At 44.2% G+C, this 24,045-nt stretch overlaps 2 protein-coding genes across 4 annotated transcripts in view; both read left to right on the top strand.

Annotated features, from left to right (window-relative positions):
• cadps2 (Ca++-dependent secretion activator 2) overlaps positions 1-15,174 on the top strand; it is a 286,229-nt gene extending 271,055 nt beyond the window's left edge. For all 3 annotated transcript variants that reach the window (XM_072434936.1, XM_072434937.1, XM_072434938.1), the window contains 2 exons: positions 11,989-12,093; positions 14,993-15,174. In XM_072434936.1, the coding sequence (XP_072291037.1) occupies positions 11,989-12,093; positions 14,993-15,166 (279 nt within the window). In that variant the 3' untranslated portion in view covers positions 15,167-15,174. The remainder of the gene's footprint in view (positions 1-11,988; positions 12,094-14,992) is intronic.
• Positions 15,175-19,790: 4,616 nt separating this feature from the next.
• fezf1 (FEZ family zinc finger 1) lies at positions 19,791-23,840 on the top strand. The gene is made up of 4 exons (XM_072434922.1): positions 19,791-20,783; positions 21,541-21,675; positions 22,544-22,676; positions 23,550-23,840. Exons 1-4 carry the CDS (start codon positions 20,094-20,096, stop codon positions 23,783-23,785), a joined length of 1,194 nt encoding a protein of 397 aa, XP_072291023.1. The 5' UTR covers positions 19,791-20,093; the 3' UTR covers positions 23,786-23,840.
• The last annotated feature ends 205 nt before the right edge of the window (positions 23,841-24,045 follow it).

A 24,045-nucleotide genomic window follows, 5' to 3' on the forward strand; every position in this document is an offset into this window, starting at 1 on the left:
CATGTTTGAGTTAATCGTGTATTGTCCTGAGGCTTGAGGGAAAATTCCTGTTTTCAGCTTCCCCCTATCCCCGCCCACATCCCTGTTCTTAGTTGTAATTATTAAAAAAGAATGTAGTGGTCTAAGATAATCCGTAGCTACTTTTTCAAAAATGAAATCATTTTGAACAGAAAATTTTTCTATCACTGCCAAGTTTAGAGCAATATTGCAGTTTACAATGAGCAAACTGTAAAATGATGAACATCTTATTTTATAGTTCAGTTAATATTAAATACCTGAAAAAAGCATAATATATCTCCATTAAATTCCTTTCTCAGTGGCATTCACAAATTTTTAAAATATTTGCACGTTTGATGCCCAAAAGAAAAAAAAAATTGGATTTATTTATGTCATTCCAAAGGATTTAGAATTTCCTTGGAGGCTCCTGGAGACATCTTTTATCAAAACATCCCCACAATTCATCAGTATTTTTTGAGTCGATACCCTGAGTGCGGTATACATCAACAAGGAGAAGCCTGGCCGATGGATGCGCGCCTCCTTGGAGAGTTCAATGTTGTGGCTGTAGCTCCATTTGCGGAGGTCTGTGTTTGATGAGAGCGGCGGCGGAGGGGGTAGGGGCCCTTTAATGGATCTGACAAGCTCACAGTCATGCACCGCGAGCGAGGTGACCAGGGCCCTCACTCCACACCTGATCACAAATTTAGCACAGAACAAAGAAGTAACAGCGGCACACACATACCAGCTTATAGGAGCGGCCGGGCCTCCTGTCGCTGTGGCGATACAGGCAGAGGAGGGCAGTTTGGACTTCAATCCACGCTTTATTTTATCATGTCCTTTACTTGTACTTGGGTTGTGTTGTTTTGAGTACACTGCAAAAAACAAATCCATATTAGTTCAAATGACTTGGATTCAGGATTTTCTTCTTTTTTAAAAAATTCAATTTTTTTTTTGAGTAGTTTTACGTTTTTTTCACTGACCAAGATTATTTTAGTTGTTAATATGTTTCCATGATTTGTTTTAAGCCAGTGGAATTGCTAAGTACAAAAGTACAAACATCTTATTTAGCCAATTGACAATAGTATTTTTGATTTGAGCTCAATTTGCCTGGAAGCTGATGGAAATATCATGAAACAAGTTTAAACTATATGTCAAGCAAAACAATTCAAATCCAGATTTTTATTTTTTTTACTTTGTTTTGTTTAAGTCTTTTTAGACCCAAAATAGATGATACAAGCATGTTTTTTTATTTAATTTTTTTTATATATATTTTTTGGGATGTTTTTATTGCTCTAAAACCACCAAAAAACAGGAGTTAAAGTGCTTGCATCTCCACAGACCAGACTCATAACTGCCTGAAGGAGCCTTCACCTTCTCATCTCCGTCGAAATGTTGTTCCTTAAGCTCATAAAACGAATCTATTGCCATGGATAGTTTTCAGATGGATGGTTTTAATTTTCTGGTTCTATTGAATCAGCCATTTCCAGAAAGTTACGTACTGTTGCTTTAACCAATAAGGTTGGATGGAGTGCAACAATATTTATACTTATGATTTATGATATATTTGGGCTGAGACTGAGAATGACAATCCTTTACTACGATGGAACACTCCAGGACAATGTCATGTCACTATGAAGGAGCAAAAGGCAATGGACCTGTTTGTTTTAAGATGTTTTAGCTATAATATTGCACTTTACAATGAACAAAATACTAATTCAATCCACAATCAATCAAAGCTAAAGTCAGACGTTACAATTAAAGTAACGCATACTTTTTTACTACTACTTTATACTCCTGCACTTCTCCTTCTGCTGTACGTTTACCCAGCGACGTGAGCCTGTTGAAGTCCATTTAGTCACGGCAGGTATCGGAGGACATGAGCTGAGCGAGGGGACGTGGGTGCGGGTGGGCGGGGGGACGTGGGTGCGGGTGGGCGGGGGGACGTGGGTGCAGGGGGGCGGGGGGACGTGGGGGCGGGGGGGCGGGGGGACGTGGGTGCGGGGGAGGCGGCGGGACGTGGGTGCGGGGGGACGTGGGTGCGGGGCGGGGGGACGTGGGTGCGGGGGGACGTGGGTGCGGGGCGGGGGGACGTGGGTGCGGGGCGGGGGGACGTGGGTGCGGGGCGGGGGGACGTGGGTGCGGGGGGACGTGGGTGCGGGGGGGCGGGGGGACGTGGGTGCTGGGGGACGTGGGTGCGGGGGGACGTGGGTGCGGGGCGGGGGGACGTGGGTGCGGGGCGGGGGGAAGTGGGTGCGGGGCGGGGGGAAGTGGGTGCGGGGCGGGGGGACGTGGGGGCGGGGGGACGTGGGTGCGGGGCGGGGGGAAGTGGGTGCGGGGCGGGGGGACGTGGGTGCGGGGCGGGGGGACGTGGGTGCGGGGGGACGTGGGTGCGGGGCGGGGGGACGTGGGTGCGGGGCGGGGGGACGTGGGGGCGGGGGGACGTGGGGGCGGGGCGGGGGGACGTGGGTGCGGGGCGGGGGGACGTGGGTGCGGGGGGACGTGGGTGCGGGGCGGGGGGACGTGGGTGCGGGGCGGGGGGACGTGCTCACGTCCTACCCTCAGCCTATTTGGGCCGGCTCGCTCCGGGGGGCCGCTGTTATGACACGCGCAGAAGAATCCAGACCACACAAAGGCCTAAATCACAGTGATGAAGGGGCCCACCAGACCCGGGCCCCTCTCCTTCATGTAATTGAATCTGAAAATGGCACTGCGCTCGGGCTGTCGGGACACTGCTGTTTAGTTACTGATCAAGTGCACTTATATATCATATTGGGAAAGGACTATTACACAATCCAGTATAATCTCTTTAAAATGATCTTAAAGCGGTTTGTAGTCTATGTCCTTTGTGTCCTTTGTAGTTTAGCAAGCAAAATCTTGTATTGAATCATTTACATTCAGGAAAAACTGTCAGCAAAACAAACTTTGGACTTAATTTGAAAATGTTTCAACCGATTTAACAGACTTTGGACTAAATGGGACTTTTATTTTAGAAATGTGTCGATTTGTTTGTTCACTCTCTGTGTTTTTATTTAAATCTTGGGGAAAAGCTAAATAATAAGACTGAAAATATGGAAAGAGAGGAATGGATGAATGTAAAAGATGTAAAGGATGAAGAAATGACTCAACAATGGGACAGTTATTGTTTAATACTCCATTCTTTGTTCTGTTTTTCACTCTTCTATACAGTAAGTGTCTTTGTACGTGGCACACAGATGTAAATATATTGACTCGTGAATACACGTTTGAAATATCAGACAACAAGCTAGATTGTCATAACTGGTTCTGAGTGAAAACTACGGTATACGTAATGTAAGGCGTCATACCTTTATATTTGACTAAAGAATGAATGTCAAATGCGTAAATGTGAGCACTCCAGTTTGACGGTGTTGATACTCCTTCACGTCTGCCCCTCTCGTCCACTAATCATTTCAATTAGAGCGACGCTACGTCCTCAATTTGCACGTTTTTAAACAGCCACAGGCCCATCAATAAAACTCATCCACGGCGAGAGCAGGTGTAATAATGCCATGAATTAGATCAGAATCACCTCGATAAAGCTCCGGGCGTGTGCGAGCTGATGTACTGAACATGGCCAGTGGCAAATATGAGCCATCAGAAAGCATTCTAGTGAGATTTAACTTGTATGTGAAGAGGACGTGTGAAGAGGACGTGTTATACATTTAATAGGGTGAAAGTCTGTCATTGAAAGAAAATGTGTTTACTGATATTTCTTGCATTTCCTTTTGAAGTTAAAGAACTGCAGTGATGGTCGACCTCTGCTTTACAAACATATTTATTGGGTTCAGCTTCATTTTAAGGATTTTTCCCCATTCAAAAGGTTTGAATTATTGTTATAAATTGTTAATCTCGAGGCAAACAGTTCCCTTTTTGGGGGTTTTCTTTATTTGTCACTATCTTATTTGTACATTTCTAAATATATAAAACGGAACAGAAAAAAACAAAAAACAGAACATAACTAGAGAAAAGGAGAGAAAAATAAAACATAGGCGACAAAAGCATGTGGGTGTAACCCAGAGTGTCCCATTGGAGAAAAGATTCAGTTGTAGTGATCAGGACATTTTGACACAAATCGAGTCTGGGAACTCAAATATTTATCCTACTCTGAGTAGGACCTGCTGGAAGGGTGTAGTCTCTCATTGGTTTACGTCACTGGGGTGTAGTCTCTCATTGGTTTACGTCACTGGGGTGTAGTCTCTCATTGGTTTACGTCACTGGGGTGTAGTCTCTCATTGGTTTACGTCACTGGGGTGTAGTCTCTCATTGGTTTACGTCACTGGGGTGTAGTCTCTCATTGGTTTACGTCACTGGGGTGTAGTCTCTCATTGGTTTACGTCACTGGGGTGTAGTCTCTCATTGGTTTACGTCACTGGGGTGTAGTCTCTCATTGGTTTACGTCACTGGGGTGTAGTCTCTCATTGGTTTACGTCACTGGGGTGTAGTCTCTCATTGGTTTACGTCACTGGGGTGTAGTCTCTCATTGGTTTACGTCACTGGGGTGTAGTCTCTCATTGGTTTACGTCACTGGGGTGTAGTCTCTCATTGGTTTACGTCACTGGGGTGTAGTCTCTCATTGGTTTACGTCACTGGGGTGTAGTCTCTCATTGGTTTACGTCACTGGGGTGTAGTCTCTCATTGGTTTACGTCACTGGGGTGTAGTCTCTCATTGGTTTACGTCACTGGGGTGTAGTCTCTCATTGGTTTACGTCACTGGGGTGTAGTCTCTCATTGGTTTACGTCACTGGGGTGTAGTCTCTCATTGGTTTACGTCACTGGGGTGTAGTCTCTCATTGGTTTACGTCACTGGGGTGTAGTCTCTCATTGGTTTACGTCACTGGGGTGTAGTCTCTCATTGGTTTACGTCACTGGTGTGTAGTCTCTCATTGGTTTACGTCACTGGGGTGTAGTCTCTCATTGGTTTACGTCACTGGGGTGTAGTCTCTCATTGGTTTACGTCACTGGGGTGTAGTCTCTCATTGGTTTACGTCACTGGGGTGTAGTCTCATTGGTTTACGTCACTGGGGTGTAGTCTCTCATTGGTTTACGTCACTGGGGTGTAGTCTCTCATTGGTTTACGTCACTGGGGTGTAGTCTCTCATTGGTTTACGTCACTGGGGTGTAGTCTCTCATTGGTTTACGTCACTGGGGTGTAGTCTCTCATTGGTTTACGTCACTGGGGTGTAGTCTCTCATTGGTTTACGTCACTGGGGTGTAGTCTCTCATTGGTTTACGTCACTGGGGTGTAGTCTCTCATTGGTTTAGGTCACTGGGGTGTAGTCTCTCATTGGTTTGCGTCACTGGGGTGTAGTCTCTCATTGGTTTGCGTCACTGGGGTGTAGTCTCTCATTGGTTTGCGTCACTGGGGTGTAGTCTCTCATTGGTTTGCGTCACTGGGGTGTAGTCTCTCATTGGTTTGCGTCACTGGGGTGTAGTCTCTCATTGGTTTGCGTCACTGGGGTGTAGTCTCTCATTGGTTTACGTCACTGGGGTGTAGTCTCTCATTGGTTTACGTCACTGGTGTGTAGTCTCTCATTGGTTTACGTCACTGGGGTGTAGTCTCTCATTGGTTTACGTCACTGGGGTGTAGTCTCTCATTGGTTTACGTCACTGGGGTGTAGTCTCTCATTGGTTTACGTCACTGGGGTGTAGTCTCTCATTGGTTTACGTCACTGGGGTGTAGTCTCTCATTGGTTTACGTCACTGGGGTGTAGTCTCTCATTGGTTTACGTCACTGGGGTGTAGTCTCTCATTGGTTTACGTCACTGGGGTGTAGTCTCTCATTGGTTTACGTCACTGGGGTGTAGTCTCTCATTGGTTTACGTCACTGGGGTGTAGTCTCTCATTGGTTTACGTCACTGGGGTGTAGTCTCTCATTGGTTTACGTCACTGGGGTGTAGTCTCTCATTGGTTTACGTCACTGGGGTGTAGTCTCTCATTGGTTTACGTCACTGGGGTGTAGTCTCTCATTGGTTTACGTCACTGGGGTGTAGTCTCTCATTGGTTTACGTCACTGGGGTGTAGTCTCTCATTGGTTTGCGTCACTGGGGTGTAGTCTCTCATTGGTTTGCGTCACTGGGGTGTAGTCTCTCATTGGTTTGCGTCACTGGGGTGTAGTCTCTCATTGGTTTGCGTCACTGGGGTGTAGTCTCTCATTGGTTTGCGTCACTGGGGTGTAGTCTCTCATTGGTTTGCGTCACTGGGGTGTAGTCTCTCATTGGTTTGCGTCACTGGGGTGTAGTCTCTCATTGGTTTGCGTCACTGGGGTGTAGTCTCTCATTGGTTTACGTCACTGGGGTGTAGTCTCTCATTGGTTTACGTCACTGGGGTGTAGTCTCTCATTGGTTTACGTCACTGGGGTGTAGTCTCTCATTGGTTTACGTCACTGGGGTGTAGTCTCTCATTGGTTTACGTCACTGGGGTGTAGTCTCTCATTGGTTTACGTCACTGGGGTGTAGTCTCTCATTGGTTTACGTCACTGGGGTGTAGTCTCTCATTGGTTTACGTCACTGGGGTGTAGTCTCTCATTGGTTTACGTCACTGGGGTGTAGTCTCTCATTGGTTTACGTCACTGGGGTGTAGTCTCTCATTGGTTTACGTCACTGGGGTGTAGTCTCTCATTGGTTTACGTCACTGGGGTGTAGTCTCTCATTGGTTTACGTCACTGGGGTGTAGTCTCTCATTGGTTTACGTCACTGGGGTGTAGTCTCTCATTGGTTTACGTCACTGGGGTGTAGTCTCTCATTGGTTTACGTCACTGGGGTGTAGTCTCTCATTGGTTTACGTCACTGGGGTGTAGTCTCTCATTGGTTTACGTCACTGGGGTGTAGTCTCTCATTGGTTTACGTCACTGGGGTGTAGTCTCATTGGTTTACGTCACTGGGGTGTAGTCTCATTGGTTTACGTCACTGGGGTGTAGTCTCTCATTGGTTTACGTCACTGGGGTGTAGTCTCTCATTGGTTTACGTCACTGGGGTGTAGTCTCTCATTGGTTTACGTCACTGGGGTGTAGTCTCTCATTGGTTTACGTCACTGGGGTGTAGTCTCTCATTGGTTTACGTCACTGGGGTGTAGTCTCTCATTGGTTTACGTCACTGGGGTGTAGTCTCTCATTGGTTTACGTCACTGGGGTGTAGTCTCTCATTGGTTTACGTCACTGGGGTGTAGTCTCTCATTGGTTTACGTCACTGGGGTGTAGTCTCTCATTGGTTTACGTCACTGGGGTGTAGTCTCTCATTGGTTTACGTCACTGGGGTGTAGTCTCTCATTGGTTTACGTCACTGGGGTGTAGTCTCTCATTGGTTTACGTCACTGGGGTGTAGTCTCTCATTGGTTTACGTCACTGGTGTGTAGTCTCTCATTGGTTTACGTCACTGGGGTGTAGTCTCTCATTGGTTTACGTCACTGGGGTGTAGTCTCTCATTGGTTTACGTCACTGGGGTGTAGTCTCTCATTGGTTTACGTCACTGGGGTGTAGTCTCTCATTGGTTTACGTCACTGGTGTGTAGTCTCTCATTGGTTTGCGTCACTGGGGTGTAGTCTCTCATTGGTTTGCGTCACTGGGGTGTAGTCTCTCATTGGTTTGCGTCACTGGGGTGTAGTCTCTCATTGGTTTGCGTCACTGGGGTGTAGTCTCTCATTGGTTTGCGTCACTGGGGTGTAGTCTCTCATTGGTTTGCGTCACTGGGGTGTAGTCTCTCATTGGTTTGCGTCACTGGGGTGTAGTCTCTCATTGGTTTGCGTCACTGGGGTGTAGTCTCTCATTGGTTTGCGTCACTGGGGTGTAGTCTCTCATTGGTTTACGTCACTGGGGTGTAGTCTCTCATTGGTTTACGTCACTGGGGTGTAGTCTCTCATTGGTTTACGTCACTGGGGTGTAGTCTCTCATTGGTTTACGTCACTGGGGTGTAGTCTCTCATTGGTTTGCGTCACTGGGGTGTAGTCTCTCATTGGTTTGCGTCACTGGGGTGTAGTCTCTCATTGGTTTACGTCACTGGGGTGTAGTCTCTCATTGGTTTGCGTCACTGGGGTGTAGTCTCTCATTGGTTTACGTCACTGGGGTGTAGTCTCTCATTGGTTTACGTCACTGGGGTGTAGTCTCTCATTGGTTTACGTCACTGGGGTGTAGTCTCTCATTGGTTTACGTCACTGGGGTGTAGTCTCATTGGTTTACGTCACTGGGGTGTAGTCTCTCATTGGTTTACGTCACTGGTGTGTAGTCTCTCATTGGTTTACGTCACTGGTGTGTAGTCTCTCATTGGTTTACGTCACTGGTGTGTAGTCTCTCATTGGTTTACGTCACTGGTGTGTAGTCTCTCATTGGTTTACGTCACTGGTGTGTAGTCTCTCATTGGTTTACGTCACTGGTGTGTAGTCTCTCATTGGTTTACGTCACTGGGGTGTAGTCTCTCATTGGTTTACGTCACTGGGGTGTAGTCTCTCATTGGTTTACGTCACTGGTGTGTAGTCTCTCATTGGTTTACGTCACTGGTGTGTAGTCTCTCATTGGTTTACGTCACTGGGGTGTAGTCTCTCATTGGTTTACGTCACTGGGGTGTAGTCTCTCATTGGTTTACGTCACTGGGGTGTAGTCTCTCATTGGTTTACGTCACTGGGGTGTAGTCTCTCATTGGTTTACGTCACTGGGGTGTAGTCTCTCATTGGTTTACGTCACTGGGGTGTAGTCTCTCATTGGTTTACGTCACTGGGGTGTAGTCTCTCATTGGTTTACGTCACTGGGGTGTAGTCTCTCATTGGTTTACGTCACTGGTGTGTAGTCTCTCATTGGTTTACGTCACTGGGGTGTAGTCTCTCATTGGTTTACGTCACTGGTGTGTAGTCTCTCATTGGTTTACGTCACTGGGGTGTAGTCTCTCATTGGTTTACGTCACTGGGGTGTAGTCTCTCATTGGTTTACGTCACTGGGGTGTAGTCTCTCATTGGTTTACGTCACTGGTGTGTAGTCTCTCATTGGTTTACGTCACTGGGGTGTAGTCTCTCATTGGTTTACGTCACTGGGGTGTAGTCTCTCATTGGTTTACGTCACTGGGGTGTAGTCTCTCATTGGTTTACGTCACTGGGGTGTAGTCTCTCATTGGTTTACGTCACTGGGGTGTAGTCTCTCATTGGTTTACGTCACTGGGGTGTAGTCTCTTATTGGTTGCTCCGCCGCGTCGGCCACAAAAAAAAAGTGAATCTTTGTCCAACTTTTCTGCGTTGGACCTGAGCGTTTGAGCTTTGGACGCCCCTCGCCCGATGTTCAAAGCGCAGGACTCACACCGTCGTGCGTCCACATCCCCCCCACACACACTTTTATTTGAAGACAGCTTTTGTCCACAAAGCAGTTTCTCTTAGACTTGTCCAATGTTGAGTCTGCATGGCCACGAAAGGCTTAACATGCACACATTTCTTTCACTCTTATCTTATGAAGGACATTAATAAATAGGTGTTGGGTTTTTCCAATATAATTACTCGATGATGGTGCAGAGGCAGGTCACAGTCGTGCGACGCCGTATGCGCCTGACCTCGCCGACGTGTTTTTGGAGCTTTTGTCAAGTGCATGATCCACCTTTGTCATGTTTTATTCTCTGCTAAACTGGAAGCTAATTGCATTTCTTACTTGTGTGAAATTAAGTCTTCTCGCAGTGGCGTGTGAATATTACAAGTCATTACAGTGTCACCGTAATCGCCTTGAGTGTTCCTGTCTGACTGAGAGGAGCTTGAATAATACCACCTGACGTGCGCATTTTACCAGCGACGCGTCTCCAAAGTGTGGTTTGCTCTCCAGGTGAAAACAGCAAGCGTTTGATTTCCGTGGCCTGCAAAGTGGAAGGTGCGAAGGGAAGAGCATTTAATGAGAATTACAAAGATGTAGCCCAGCGCTTTTCTAACATCGCCAAGGGTCAAAGCCGTACAGCGGAACCAATCCTTCGCCCGCGCAACATTCAAGAAAAAACTGCCTTTGAATAAATAAAGATTTGACCTTTTTTGAGTTTGCGGCGCGGGCTTATGATGTTTTTGAACAGTTTTTTTTTCTTCTCAGCATCCGCCCAGCCAGCAAGACGTGCTCATTTTGAACTCTGGGAAAGAAATGTGTGTATTAGCGATGGTTTCGTGTAAAGCAGCACCGACACCATTAGCATAATATAGTGCTGATTTATGTGCTTTTTATGGAACGGCGGATCAGAAGGCTGTGTTTCCCCCCCTCTTTCTTTGTTGATGCTTTCAGGCGGACTTTGTAGAGATGCTCCCGGGTCAGGTCTAAAATCTGTCTAACTCTACTTTGCAAAACAAATAACTAACATTCAGAACGACAGCTTCACTTAGTTGGTTAAAAACAGCTTGTTTTTCTGCTCTGAACCAAAGGCAATTTGATCTTTTCATGTCAAACTAATATGATCAAGCAGTCTTTTTTTATTTATTTTTTCACTGGAAATTAGTACGATTACATGAGGATCAGGAGTGTGTGTCAATTCTTGTTTAAACTCCTTGAATTATAAAAGTTATTAATTCTATTGTTATTCTACAACTCGAATCTTGTCAGAGTTCAGCGAAATTACAAAAAGTCCCCCACTATTATTAAAAACAGGCCTAGCACTCATCTTACGCTGCCTTATTCTAACCAAAGATGAATATTTGCACTACAACAATATATGTCATAAAACACCTGTATATGGACATTTTCCCCACATGCCTTTCATTCAATTTTAATACAATTATTCTTGTAACTCCTGAAATCTCAACAGCCTCGAAGAACAGATTTTAACAGTGTTCATAGGGACTTGGAAATGTCCCAATGGCCTGTGTCTTTAGACAAATGTCCCAATGTCCCCTGTCCTTAGACCCTCCTTCTCGGCCAGGAAAAACTACAAAACCTCCTTGGGAAAAAGTAGAAACCTGGAGGAGTTCCACAGTGAAGGAGAGATCTGACTCCCTCAGACGGACAGGCACATGAGCTCAATTTTATGGGGCACCACCTGCTTTCTCTCTCTCTTTTTCTCCCTTTTTCTCTCTTTTTTCTCTCTTTTTTTTATTTTTACAGTGTAGCGTAAAACACATACTTTGAAGACGTACAGCTACTGTAGGTGGCGGCAAATGCACTTTTTGGCTGCCAACCGACATTAAAAGTAACACAACAACCACCACCTGCTTGTCTCCATTATCACCACCAGGCCTAGTTACAGGTCAGATCTGTGAAGAAGCGGCCCCACATACAGAAATAATGTACATTTTTTAAAAGCAAGAAAAACAAATTTGACTATATATTGCAAGATAGATGTGTTGAATGCCATACCGTGGAACATTTCAGGCAAAGCAATAATATTTCCATGGAAACGGTTGCACATTTTACCACTTCTGTCAATGTGTAAACAAAAACATCCTTAATTTCAAAATGGAGGCAAAAGTGATTTCAATGGAATAAATTAAGATAAGATAAGATATTCCTTTATTAAGCTCCGAATATCACAAAATCAGAGAAAACCACTTGGATACATGATACACTTGGAGAATGTGTTTCAAAGACATTTACTATTGAATTTTACATTCTTTGTTTATTTAATAGAATATTATGACACACTCTAAGCATTTTTGATGAAGGCAAAATCTGATTTTTAAGTTTTACTGCACAAGTACTGACATTAATACAATAGTTTTTCATTCTATCTACAGATATACGGGTATTACATACTTAAGCACAAATTAATGATTTTTTGTGATGCTCAAATACAATTTTAAGGCTGTAACTATTATTGTTATTGAACATTCTGATGACAGCATTGTAGGGTCTGTAGATGTTGCCATGATGAATGATGAAAAAGTAAACTGAAAGGACTCTGGAATCTGTTTTCAAATGCCGTGAATGTGTGAGTAAGTGTGACCTAAAACCCTAAAATATTCTCTATATACTTATAAAGTCATTCTGAAAATGAAAAACTGAACTGAACTCTCCTTCAAACTGCTCTATTGTCTTTGCAGCAATGGTACACCACCTCCATGAAGTCCATCTGTGTTTGGCTGACCGACCGACTGGACCTGCAGCTTCACACCTACCAGCTCAAGAGCCTCATCAAAATTGTCAAGGTAAACGTCATTATAAATAATCTTTGCGTTTTCCTGTGTGAAAAGCGTAGAACTGCTTCTAATTATTACTTTTTTGATTGGATCGTGTCTGATAAATATTTGACATAGCTGTATCAAACAAGTTGCAATTTGTGATGAAAATTTGAAAAATAAAAGTTGGAAATTACAGGAAGTAGTGAGTTCAAGAGTATGTCATCAATAAACCACATTATTTTGAAAATGGGGGGAAAAGACATATCTGAAAGACTTTTAATTAAGGGAGTGTCTGCAGAGCCACGGCTCCTGAAACTGCGCCGCTATTTGACCGCGTTTTAGCGCCATTTTAGACCGCGCCAGGTTAAGGTTAGGGTTAACGTTAGGGTTAAGGTTAGGCCGCGGTCCCTGAAACTGCGCGGCCATTTGACCGCGCCGCGGCACTCCAGCCACGGCCTTTAATTAAATGGGACATATATTTAGGATATGTAGAGCCGGAATTGTATTTGTTTTATTTGAATGTGCTGTTTGTGTTAATATTATTATTTATTATACTATTTTATTGTTTTTTATCTATTTATATTTCAGATATTGAAAAAATAAATAATGCGGAAAATGTGACGGACACAATTTTCCAACTGTTAAAAGAAATAATTTAACAAAATAAAGGTATTATCAAGAATTATTATTTGTCAAATCATACCGCGTAATTAACTTGTCCCTTGTTTACAATATGGTTGCTAGGTAACAGTTGTGGAATTACCTCTACATGCCACATCTGCTGCAGTACAGTATAGTCCGTCATATTATTTCTGGTTTGATATTAAGTCATGTATTGCGGCATGAATATTTGGTATATTATTTACCAAATATTCATGAACATATTGAGTATTGGTAAGGTACTATTCATACATATCCTAGGTGGGCGAGGTGTCTTGCCCAAGGACACAACGCCGGCACCAACCGAAGCTGAAATCAAACCTCAGACCTTTGAGGAGCTGGTCTGTTGCTCAGAAGTACTACCTCTACTTCTATACTTCTGTACATCCATTAAAACTGCCTCCTATTGTTCATCAAGATGGATTTTTTTTTTTTTTAAATCAAAAATATATAATACCATTTTACCAGATTTTCTACGGAACGACTTTTATTCGTTGGAAGCGGCAAAGCGGAATTAAAAATATATTGTGGCGCATTCATGAGAGAAGCGGTTAAAAGCTGACATTGAAGACTGGATTAAAAGAGCCTGAAGTGTCCTTCAGAGTGTCAGAGACGCAGAGCTGCTTTCCTCCTCGCTGCCCACAGCTTTTGTCTTCTCACACTTTTCTAATGGCGGATTAAACCTCACGACGCCAAGATAAGGATTAAAAATGTCTTTAATGGAAGAAAGCGTGACTTCCCGTTTGGTTTATTGATTAACTTTCTTGATTTTTTTAACTTTCTGTCTTGAACATCACTATCAGAGCAAGTGTTTGTCTTTTGACTTACTACATTTACCACACACGAACACAATAGAACGCATTGTGCCAATTAAAGGTACAATATGTAACTTTTCTGGCAAAGGGTGGACCACCGGCTTGTCTCCAGGGAGATGCTGCCGCTCTCATACATATCATAGACGTAAAATGATCTCAAAGTCGATCACTTGGCTAGCCGATGCTAACCGGAGTTATGTCAAAGCTAACGTTCCTTAAATGAATGGTGAAGTGCCCATATTAAAGTATAGAAAATGTGTATTTTGTAATATTTATGTCTTATGGTTTCCTAACCAATGACATAAAATCGGATGTTTAGTCTCATTAGAGATTCTCACCAGAAACACACAAGTTCAGTCATCTCAATTTAAGTTAGCTAGCTTTTAGCTCAGAGGTCAGTTTGACTAAATAAATCACCACGCTCAGCATTTACTTTTAACAAGGCTTTGAACTCAACTAACGGTGGTCAGTACCGGTCCAAACCAGCAGGCTAATGCTAACTGCTAAAGGAATAACTACACTGGACTGACTTTCTTTAAGTCTTACCCTGAGCACTACGTCTTTTCATTTATATGTCTGTATATAAAAGAATCTACAGTGTCTCCATGCAGACAAGTATCGACACCGGGCCAAGTTACAAGTCAGATCAGTGATGTGGGATAAGACTGAAAGAATGCATGTTTTAGTCATGAGTACACCTGCAAATTAACAAATGAACATTCCAGGCAAAGCAGTCATCTCTATGGAGACGAGCCTGAAGCCACACTCCCAGCAGAAAAGCGGCATGATGCATCTTTAATATTTGAGCTGATTATACATGTAAAGATGTAATATCAGAAAATATGCTATTTGCATTAACAAAAATGTATAAAAGTAAATTTTTGCATAGTTTGATTAAAAAAAAAAGATTAAATTCACCTCAAATATTTCCATCTATATAAAAAGAAGCACAGTTCAGTTTGCCTCATTGACTTTCAGTTTTCATGTGTGAAAAGGCCATTTACTCATTTATTCATTTCAATGCCTTTGACACTGAAGCTAAATATATTTTTAGTCGTTTCATTCCTTGAACCCTGTAGGCAGATGAAACTTATATTCCTATGACAACTATAATATCTTTTATCAGTACAACATTCTTAAATACTAATTATGAATATTGATTTGTGAAGAATTCTGCCAATTTAAACTGCTGAACTTGTTTTTTCCTCGACGGTTTTCCAATGTCACTTCGATCTGGAAAGCGCCAAGACAAGGAATGATAATGGCAGTGACTTGGCTGAGGCTTCCCGTCTGACACGTGAATGGAAAATGTCCTTGAAGCTCAATTTTCCCGCTTTTGTGTCTCTGAACGTGAACGCCACGCTGCATTCCTCGTTCCTAACATTTCCCCTCTCCCTCTGTCTCTCTCTCCCTCATATAAATCTCCTTTTCCCCACCTTTTCTTTCCACAGAAGAGCTTTCGGGACTTCAGGCTACAGGGCGTACTGGACGGCACGCTCAACAATAAGAGCTATGAGACCATCTACAACCGCCTGAGCGTGGAAGAGGCCACGACGGCGGTGAAGGCTGGAGGAGACGGGCTCCAGGGGATCAGCATGAGAGACAGTGACGAAGAGGACGGATGAGGGCCCGACCCGGGGCTCCACGCTGCATTGGAGCTCCTGCTGGATCGGGTGGAGTTTAAAGAAAGGCCCGTTTTAGCCTGCAAAAAGCTGCCACTGCTTAAACATGTGTTAGCCCTCCAAAACAAAATGTAAAAAAACATATAAATGTATAGGAGAAGAGGTGAATAGAGGGGCGAGTAACAAAAGGCAGTAAAGTGTGAATATGTGGTCGTGAGGTGTTGTTACATAGTATGGCCTTAAACTGATCTGCCTTGTGTTTAAAGCCGTACTGTGGGAAGTATGAGAGCGCACACTTCAAAATAAAAAGACGTTCAATTGTTATGTGACAACAATATTCATATTTTCTTTACTGATGTTTTTTTGTGTGTGTGAATATAGTAATACAAGTCCATGATCGATTTGTTGATTAAAAAGTGACAGAATGTGCCTAAATTATAGTAGAACATCTTTAGAATACTGCAGGTTGTGAAGGAGTTCTGAAGCTTGAAAAGTGTTATTATATTGCTGCTTATCAGTATTATGTCGGTATTAAATGCTAAATTCAATTAATTTCCTTCTGCAGCCCTTTTAGCAGATGCCAAAGCTACATTTCCTGTGGTCAGAGAGATAAACTACTGAATTACTGGTTTAAAAAAAAATCTGACCTCAGCAATATCAAAGTCTGTGTCTTTTCACAAATGTTTAAAATGTTGTGCATGGTAGTAATTGTACCATATTTTATTTTGATACCAGAGTTTATTGCACCTGACTCGCTCACAGTCTCCACGTGTTGTCAGCTGATTTACAGTTTTTATTTGAGCGACTTCTGTCCCAATTCTTCAGGACATTATCCCAGTGTGAGGGGGTAAAAAGGCCCCCTCGTCCTGGTTTATGGTCCATATTTGAATTATCTGCTTAAACAGCGACGATGCTTGTTGTCCTCTGCCTCATCTCAGTTCACAATCTGGTTCTCTCTTTTTTACAATGATCAGAAATGGCCAATAATTTGAGTTGTTCCAGTTGTGCGCTTAGTCGTCCTGCCTCGACCAGTAGATGGCGCCAACACCAGTGTAAATCAGCTGACTGCAAAACAAACTCTGGTCTGACAAAAATAACCTTTGAAATAAATGATCAGAAGTCTAAATAATCCTCCTTGTACCTGTTTTTACAAAGAAATGAAGTCACATGGGACAGTTTCTCTTGACTGACGCTAGAAAAAGGCTAAAGAATGACACGGTCTCCATAGTTGACTCCATCTCACACTCACGATGTACATAGTGTGAATAGAAACACTGAAATGCCTGAATGTACTCAAAGCAGGTAAGGTGGGCGGGGCTGGGACACCTGGTGTGAATGCCCCGCCCCCTCCATGCACAGCCATACAGAGTGATGTCACTGTACAGTAGCGGCCTGTTCTTGGCGTTAGTTGTAGCTTGTTGTGGTCAGTGCGGCCTCAACATGTTCTGAAACGCAGCAGCAAAAAGACTGTTTTTATCAGAGTTTGAATGACTGTTTCAATCACTTCACTGTCTGATATTGTTTTTATGTTTTTTTTATTAGAGTCTTTTGAAAATGAATGTGTTTTATTGTGCTCAAAGTGGGATTCCCTCACCCAGAGTGTAGGCCTAGAACACAACATGCCTCTTTTTTCTTTTTACATCACATCAGATTATTTATTTTTCTTCGCCTCAATAAAGTTTTGTAAAATAAATACAGATATTTTATTTCATCAGCAAATTCCCCTGGTAAATTTGTCAGTAAATTATTGATAAATTATTGATAACCTATGATTTCATTAATGGTTCAGAAAGTGTTGGATCCTGATCATCAAATGCTCATTTACGTTCATATGCAATTACAGGAAAAGAAAAGATTAACTTTGATTTCTTAAATTTGACATCTGGGGCCTAAATGAAATGGAAACAACTAAATTTGCTGTTATGTCTTCATATGAAGGGGAATGGTTTTGTGTTCAGTCTTTTCTCCCCTGATATTCTGAAATTATAATTATTGTTAATAGCCAGTATTTTAGGGGCAAAAATTAAGTTAATAAAGATTTTGTATGAACCATATTTTTTCTTTAGGCCTTGGTCATTATAGTCAGGAATGCCCTTCAAAAGCTTAGGTTTTGACTACCACATGCTTTGATGTTTCAGTGTGTATCTTTACCTGCTAAAGTGATGAGTCCAAAGTAGAAAGTGACTGAAGTATTTGCTTGAGCTGTGTTTGTTCGGCCTGTTTGAAATCAGAGCCTGCTGCAGTTGGATTGTGCAGGAGAAGATCTGTGTGTGAATGACTGTTACATTTAGAGTGTTTTTGTTGAACGTGAGTAACTCTGCTGGTGTTTAATGTCTCCTCGTGGTGTCAGTGCAGTTCAAAGGCCAAACACACAACGTCAGATCTTTATATTGTCCCCTTGTGCGCCTGCGCAGGTCAGGTGACTGTACATGTCTAAAATAAAGTGTTTTTAAATCACTGCGTTTTGTTCTCATTAATTAAGGTCCATATTTAAAACCTTTCTGGATTAAGTGCAACAGGCCAAAGCGCAAAGACGCTAATGTGCGGGTTCTTCTCAAATGAATGCAATTTGACTGTTAACTGTTGGTCTGAGAGACACCAAACTGAGATCATATTTATTGCTATCATTTTATATTTAAAATAACACACAGGTAAAAATAAGGCTTTACACAAGTCGTGCAGGAGGCTGTTTGAAATGAAAGAGGCCATAGCCCGAAAGGCCGCGCGCCATAACGTGCGTGTGATTTATGACAAAAAAAATGCAAAGGTGAATGAAACAGAATGAGAACACGGGGGCATCAATCTGCTTTTCCTGCTGTGACTCACTGACCCCTGCGCCACGTCCAGGAACAGCCCCTTTCTGGACGTGAGCTTTATCTTGTGAGTCTGTTCCAGCCGTTTGAGTTTGAGGGCCCCGGGAGCCGCGGCCGCTGTGCGTCACACATAGAGGTTTGGAAATAAGAGGCTGAGAGTTGAAAATGATCTGTGCCCTAAACAGACTAGTGTGTTTCAGTGTTGAACAGGCTGTGGACTCCAACTTTTGGTTTTGTGGCGAGTTTGGTGCAATTAAAGAGTCGCAGTTCTTAAACAGATCAGACACTGCGCGTCATAACGAACATCGATCCTCCGCTGTTTAGAGTTCACCGGAGCCAGAGCTGCACTGCCTCCCACAGTCTCTCACAGTCTCCCATAGTCACCCACAGTCTCCCACACAGTCTCCCACAGTCTCCCATACACCCACAGTCTCCCACAGTCTCCCACAGTCTCCCACAGTCTCCCATAGTCACCCACAGTCTCCCACAGTCTCCCATAGTCACCCACAGTCTCCCATAGTCACCCACAGTCTCCCATAGTCACCCACAGTCTCCCATACACCCACAGTCTCCCACAGTCTCCCACAGTCTCTCACAGTCTCTCACAGTCTCCCACAGTCTCCCACAGTCTCCCATAGTCACCCACAGTCTCCCATACACCCACAGTCTCCCACAGTCTCTCACAGTCTCTCACAGTCTCCCACAGTCTCCCACAGTCTCCCATAGTCACCCACAGTCTCCCACAGTCTCCCATAGTCACCCACAGTCTCCCATAGTCACCCACAGTCTCCCACAGTCTCCCAGTCTCCCACAGTCTCCCACAGTCTCCCATAGTCACCCACAGTCTCCCACAGTCTCCCATAGTCACCCACAGTCTCTCACAGTCTCCCACAGTCTCCCACAGTCTCTCACAGTCTCTCACAGTCTCCCACAGTCTCCCACAGTCTCCCATAGTCACCCACAGTCTCCCATACACCCACAGTCTCCCATAGTCACCCACAGTCTCCCACAGTCTCCCAGTCTCCCACAGTCTCCCACAGTCTCCCATAGTCACCCACAGTCTCCCACAGTCTCCCATAGTCACCCACAGTCTCCCATAGTCACCCACAGTCTCCCACACAGTCTCCCACAGTCTCCCATACACCCACAGTCTCCCACAGTCTCCCATAGTCACCCACAGTCTCCCATAGTCACCCACAGTCTCCCACACAGTCTCCCACAGTCTCCCATACACCCACAGTCTCCCACAGTCTCCCACAGTCTCCCATAGTCACCCACAGTCTCCCATAGTCACCCACAGTCTCCCACAGTCTCCCATAGTCACCCACAGTCTCCCATAGTCACCCACAGTCTCCCATACACCCACAGTCTCCCACAGTCTCCCACAGTCTCTCACAGTCTCCAACAGTCTCCCACAGTCTCCCATAGTCACCCACAGTCTCCCACAGTCTCCCAGTCTCCCACAGTCTCCCACAGTCTCCCATAGTCACCCACAGTCTCCCATACACCCACAGTCTCCCATACACCCACAGTCTCTCACAGTCTCCCACAGTCTCCCACAGTCTCTCACAGTCTCCCACAGTCTCTCACAGTCTCCCACAGTCTCTCACAGTCTCCCACAGTCTCCCATAGTCACCCACAGTCTCCCACAGTCTCCCACAGCCTGTCTGCGCCACTGCGTGTGCGCTCTCTCCAAAGCTCACGAGCCGCAGAGCCGCAGAGCCGCGCACACGGAGCCGCAGAGCCGCGCACACGGAGCCGCGCACAGACCAGATCGATGGTCTCAGCTTCAGTCCCAGTCCCGGCTCGGGCCGGTCTCAGCATCACGCGCGTGCACTGAGCGTGCGCGGTGACAGCTCTGACAGCGCGTGACCCCGGCCGCTGCGCGTCTCGCGTGTCCATTTAAAGCATGATGTCACGCGCAGTCACAAGAGAGCGGCTTGTGGCGCGCACCTTGAGTTAGTTGAGCGGAGTCCCGCCTCGGAGCACCTCCCGTTTGTTTGTGCCGCGGAGAACGACATCGACGAACCACAGCTGAGCAAATTACCGCGTGCGGCTCCACTCGGCTCCACGCCGTGTATCGACTTCACCAGCTTCATCACCGCGCTCACGGCCAGATGAGAGAAGTGGATGCAGACCTGATGGACGCACCTCTTCGCCGCCCTGCGGGGCTTCCCATGGGCCCCGGGAGCCAGCCCGTGGCCCCCGCCCCGCTGAGCCCCGGTAGCGGCACTAAACCACTGGCTTTCTCCATCGAGCGGATCATGGCGAGGCCCGAGCCGCGGCCGCTGGCGCGGCCGGGCTGGCTACAGCCGCCTGCGGGCGTCGTGCCGCTGCTGCCGCTGGGCTACGAGCCGCAGCGCCTCTTACTGGACTCGGGGCCGGAGCTGTTGGGACTAGGACTTGGCTACCGGGGCCCGGAGTCGGAGCAGAGTCCAGCTCAAGGCCATTATAAACTTTTCCGTCCGCGCGTGGTGACGCACGGGTCGTTCCCGGCCGTGGGCACAGTGTTTCTTAACTGTGGGGACAGCGGTGCGTGCCCACCGCCCACGGGACTGGTCAACCTGCACGTGCCCATGGCCTCGTACCTGCTGTCCGCGCGCCACAAGGCTCTGCTCGCGGACAAAGTGCCCTGCGCGGAGCGGTTCACGTCCGCGGCGCAGCACGGACACCTGCAGCACGTGTACATGAAGGAGCGCGAGCACATCCTCACCGACAACATCTTCAAAGGCTCCTCGACCCCGAGACTCAGCAGCTCGTGCGCAGGAAACAAGCCCAAAGTGTTCACGTGCGAGGTCTGCGGGAAGGTAAGCCAGATGCCCTGCCTGAACAAACGCGTGTTTTCATCTGCGGCACATTTGAGTTTGACAGATTTAGTGGAAGTGTCACCTCAGTGCGGCCTCTTGGGCTGAATAACTGACATAATAGGCTTTTTTAAAAGACATAATTACAGAAACATTGTTTGTTGAAAATCCAAAAACATTTTTTGAATGTGGGCTGATTAGTTGTATTATTTTGCCATAACGATTGAATAGCATTTCTGTAATAGTTTATGCTAAATGCGTGAATGCAAATATTATAAATGCACAAGAGTGTGATTTGTGAGGACTTGACAGAAGCTTAATTACACTTGACATAAGCTCTGCATTTATATCTGAAGTCTCAGTGGAGTCACAGCCACAAACAAGTTTATTTAGTGCTTTTCTCTGCGTTACATTTGTGTCATTTGGCACTTGACAAACGCAGGCTCCGATCCAAGCAAACGCAATTAAGCCTGTCCGTTTTTTTTTTATTTATTCAAACCTCACAGAGCTTCGAGGCAAGTGTAATTACAGCTCATTACTGTTCCAGAAAGTAGATTATTAGGCCCTTTATGTAAACAGGCCATGGAGTTTGAACCGAGACTTCACATGTCATTATTTACCGTTACCTTTCATTATAGGCCCAGTTTAAATAGCAGCGGGTTCACACTAAATAAATACAATAAAAAACAATAATTATAATAAAAACAAATAAATGCTCGTTTGAATACAATCCTCATAACGACACTGTGTTTTTTGTCAGGTGTTTAACGCGCACTACAACCTCACGCGCCACATGCCCGTGCACACCGGCGCGCGGCCCTTCGTCTGCAAAGTGTGCGGCAAAGGCTTCCGCCAGGCGAGCACGCTCTGCCGCCACAAGATCATCCACACTCAGGTACCGGCTCCAAACACTCTGCTTCTGCCTCCATTGTTGTTGCTGGTGGTGTGATGCTTCAGACTGCAACGAAATATAGTTGTTTTTCTATGGAAACGGGAGAATGACAGTCGTAGAAGGCCTTTTAAAAGATTTCACAAAGCCCTGAATTGTTGGCATGTCTTATTGTTATTTTTTAAAATTATATATAAATTACTTTTGAATGTGTTTTATTTTTTGTCCTTCTTTTTTCTAAATAAACCACTATATTTTCTATCGTATATGAGTAAATGCAAATGTACTTTTTTATTTAAAAAAACAACATCAATTTAAATATGTATTATTCCTTTTATCTTTAGTATTAAAACACACAAAATAGGACAGAATAAACAAACAAAAAACAGTGAAGTACAACATTAATGAACAGGACAAAACACAAACATACCCCCTTACACGTTTTTATTGAATGGAAACTTTTACTCTGCTTTTCTTTTATGTAAAAAAGAAAATAAAACTAGAACAGAACAGAAGAAAAAATAACAGTGAGGTACAACATGAATGAACAGGTCAATTCTTCTTATTTTCTTCTTTTTTTTTTTTTAATAATGTAAATGTGTTTTCTTCTGATATACGCCTAAAAGAAACAAAAACAGGACATAGAATAAAAAAATAGTTACACATTAATTACACAGGACTAAACACACACACGTGCTTCTTTATAGGCCTAAACTTAACACTTTTCAGCTTCTTTAAAAATGAACACAAATATGTAAATAAAACTATAAACTATTTAATCGCGTTTTATTTTCTTCATCTCGTTTTGAATTGACATGAGCCCGTTCTCTTCACGATGGCTCTTTAGACTAATGTGAATGTGTCTGTGGAGCAGGAAAAGCCTCACAAGTGTAACCAGTGCGGGAAGGCGTTCAACCGCAGCTCCACGCTCAACACGCACACGAGGATCCACGCGGGATACAAGCCGTTCGTCTGCGAGTTCTGCGGCAAAGGCTTCCACCAGAAAGGTAAAAAGACTTCTACATGTTGTGCAATGTGTATTACAAAGGACAAATGTGACACACGGGAGGAGAAAAACGCAGAAAGCAAAAGACAGCAATTGAGGTGTGATATATTAAAAATGATGGTATAGCAATAAAGGACTTAAAACTAAAGCGTTTGAATGGGAAAATGCCCTTAAGATGTTCCTGAAATCCAAAAGATGGGCAATAGTGAATGAGCCAAAAGGTTTAATACATATTGCATTAATCTTTTAACAAATGATTAAATAGCATTGTATCCATGTCATAGAAAGTGCAAACAGAATCTGTGTTTTATAAGATTTTTCTCTAAATAATAATATAATATGATAATATATATATATATATATATATATATATATATATATATATATATATATATATATATAATTCAATTGTATAATTGTTTAGATTACTATTGTACATATCCAACGTTAATATCTCAAAATATAATTAAATAAATTGCATTATCGGACAATATTTTAAACATTAAATAGGAATGTGCTAGAATGTGTCGGTAAATGTCTTTGTTGAGGTCCAAATATTGCACAAAGGCTGATTTTTAATAGTTTTAAATATAAATGAAGGATATCTTCAATATTCTAATTTCGCGATTTTCTGAAACAACAATTCTCCTTCAATTACAATATATACATTATTCTTTTATATTCACTGGCCTTCACTGTTCCTTTTCACAGTGGAAAAAATAATCTATCAATTAGAAGAGCTGAAACGTATAGCTGCCTCCTAATCCTCCTGGAGCATATGTCCAACGTCTCAATGTCTCTGCCGCGGCAGCATATGGCGCGTGTGCCCGCCTCTCCGCGCATGTGGTGACGTCTGTTCTCCTCCTGTCGACAGGGAACTACAAGAACCACAAGCTGACGCACAGCGGGGAGAAACAGTTCAAGTGCTCCATCTGCAGCAAAGCCTTCCACCAGGTGTACAACCTCACCTTCCACATGCACACGCACAACGACAAGAAGCCCTTCACCTGCCCCACCTGCGGCAAGGGCTTCTGCCGGAACTTTGATCTCAAGAAACACGTCCGCAAACTGCACGACCCGGCGGGAGGACGGTCCCCGGCGGAGCCCTGAAACCACCTTCTATCTGTGCATTTAACTAACTGACCTCTCGACTTTACGCACTTCACTAAACTAAAGATGGAGCTCAACTCTGACGCGCACCGCTTGGTTCCGGAAGTAACGTTTCCATACATTTTTATTTCAAAGAGATTCCGACAAAAAAAAATAAAAACAAATCATCTTAAATGTTTAAATGTCTTAAAGCTTTGTGGCTAATTATCTATGTGGTAAGTCATGAGCGCAAGATGTGTAGTTTTATTCAAAGTTATTCA

This window comes from Eucyclogobius newberryi, unplaced genomic scaffold (assembly GCF_026437365.1).
Source record: "Eucyclogobius newberryi isolate DKJ021-1_F unplaced genomic scaffold, fEucNew1.0.hap1 SCAF_7, whole genome shotgun sequence".
NCBI classification, from domain to species: Eukaryota; Metazoa; Chordata; class Actinopteri; order Gobiiformes; family Gobiidae; genus Eucyclogobius; species Eucyclogobius newberryi.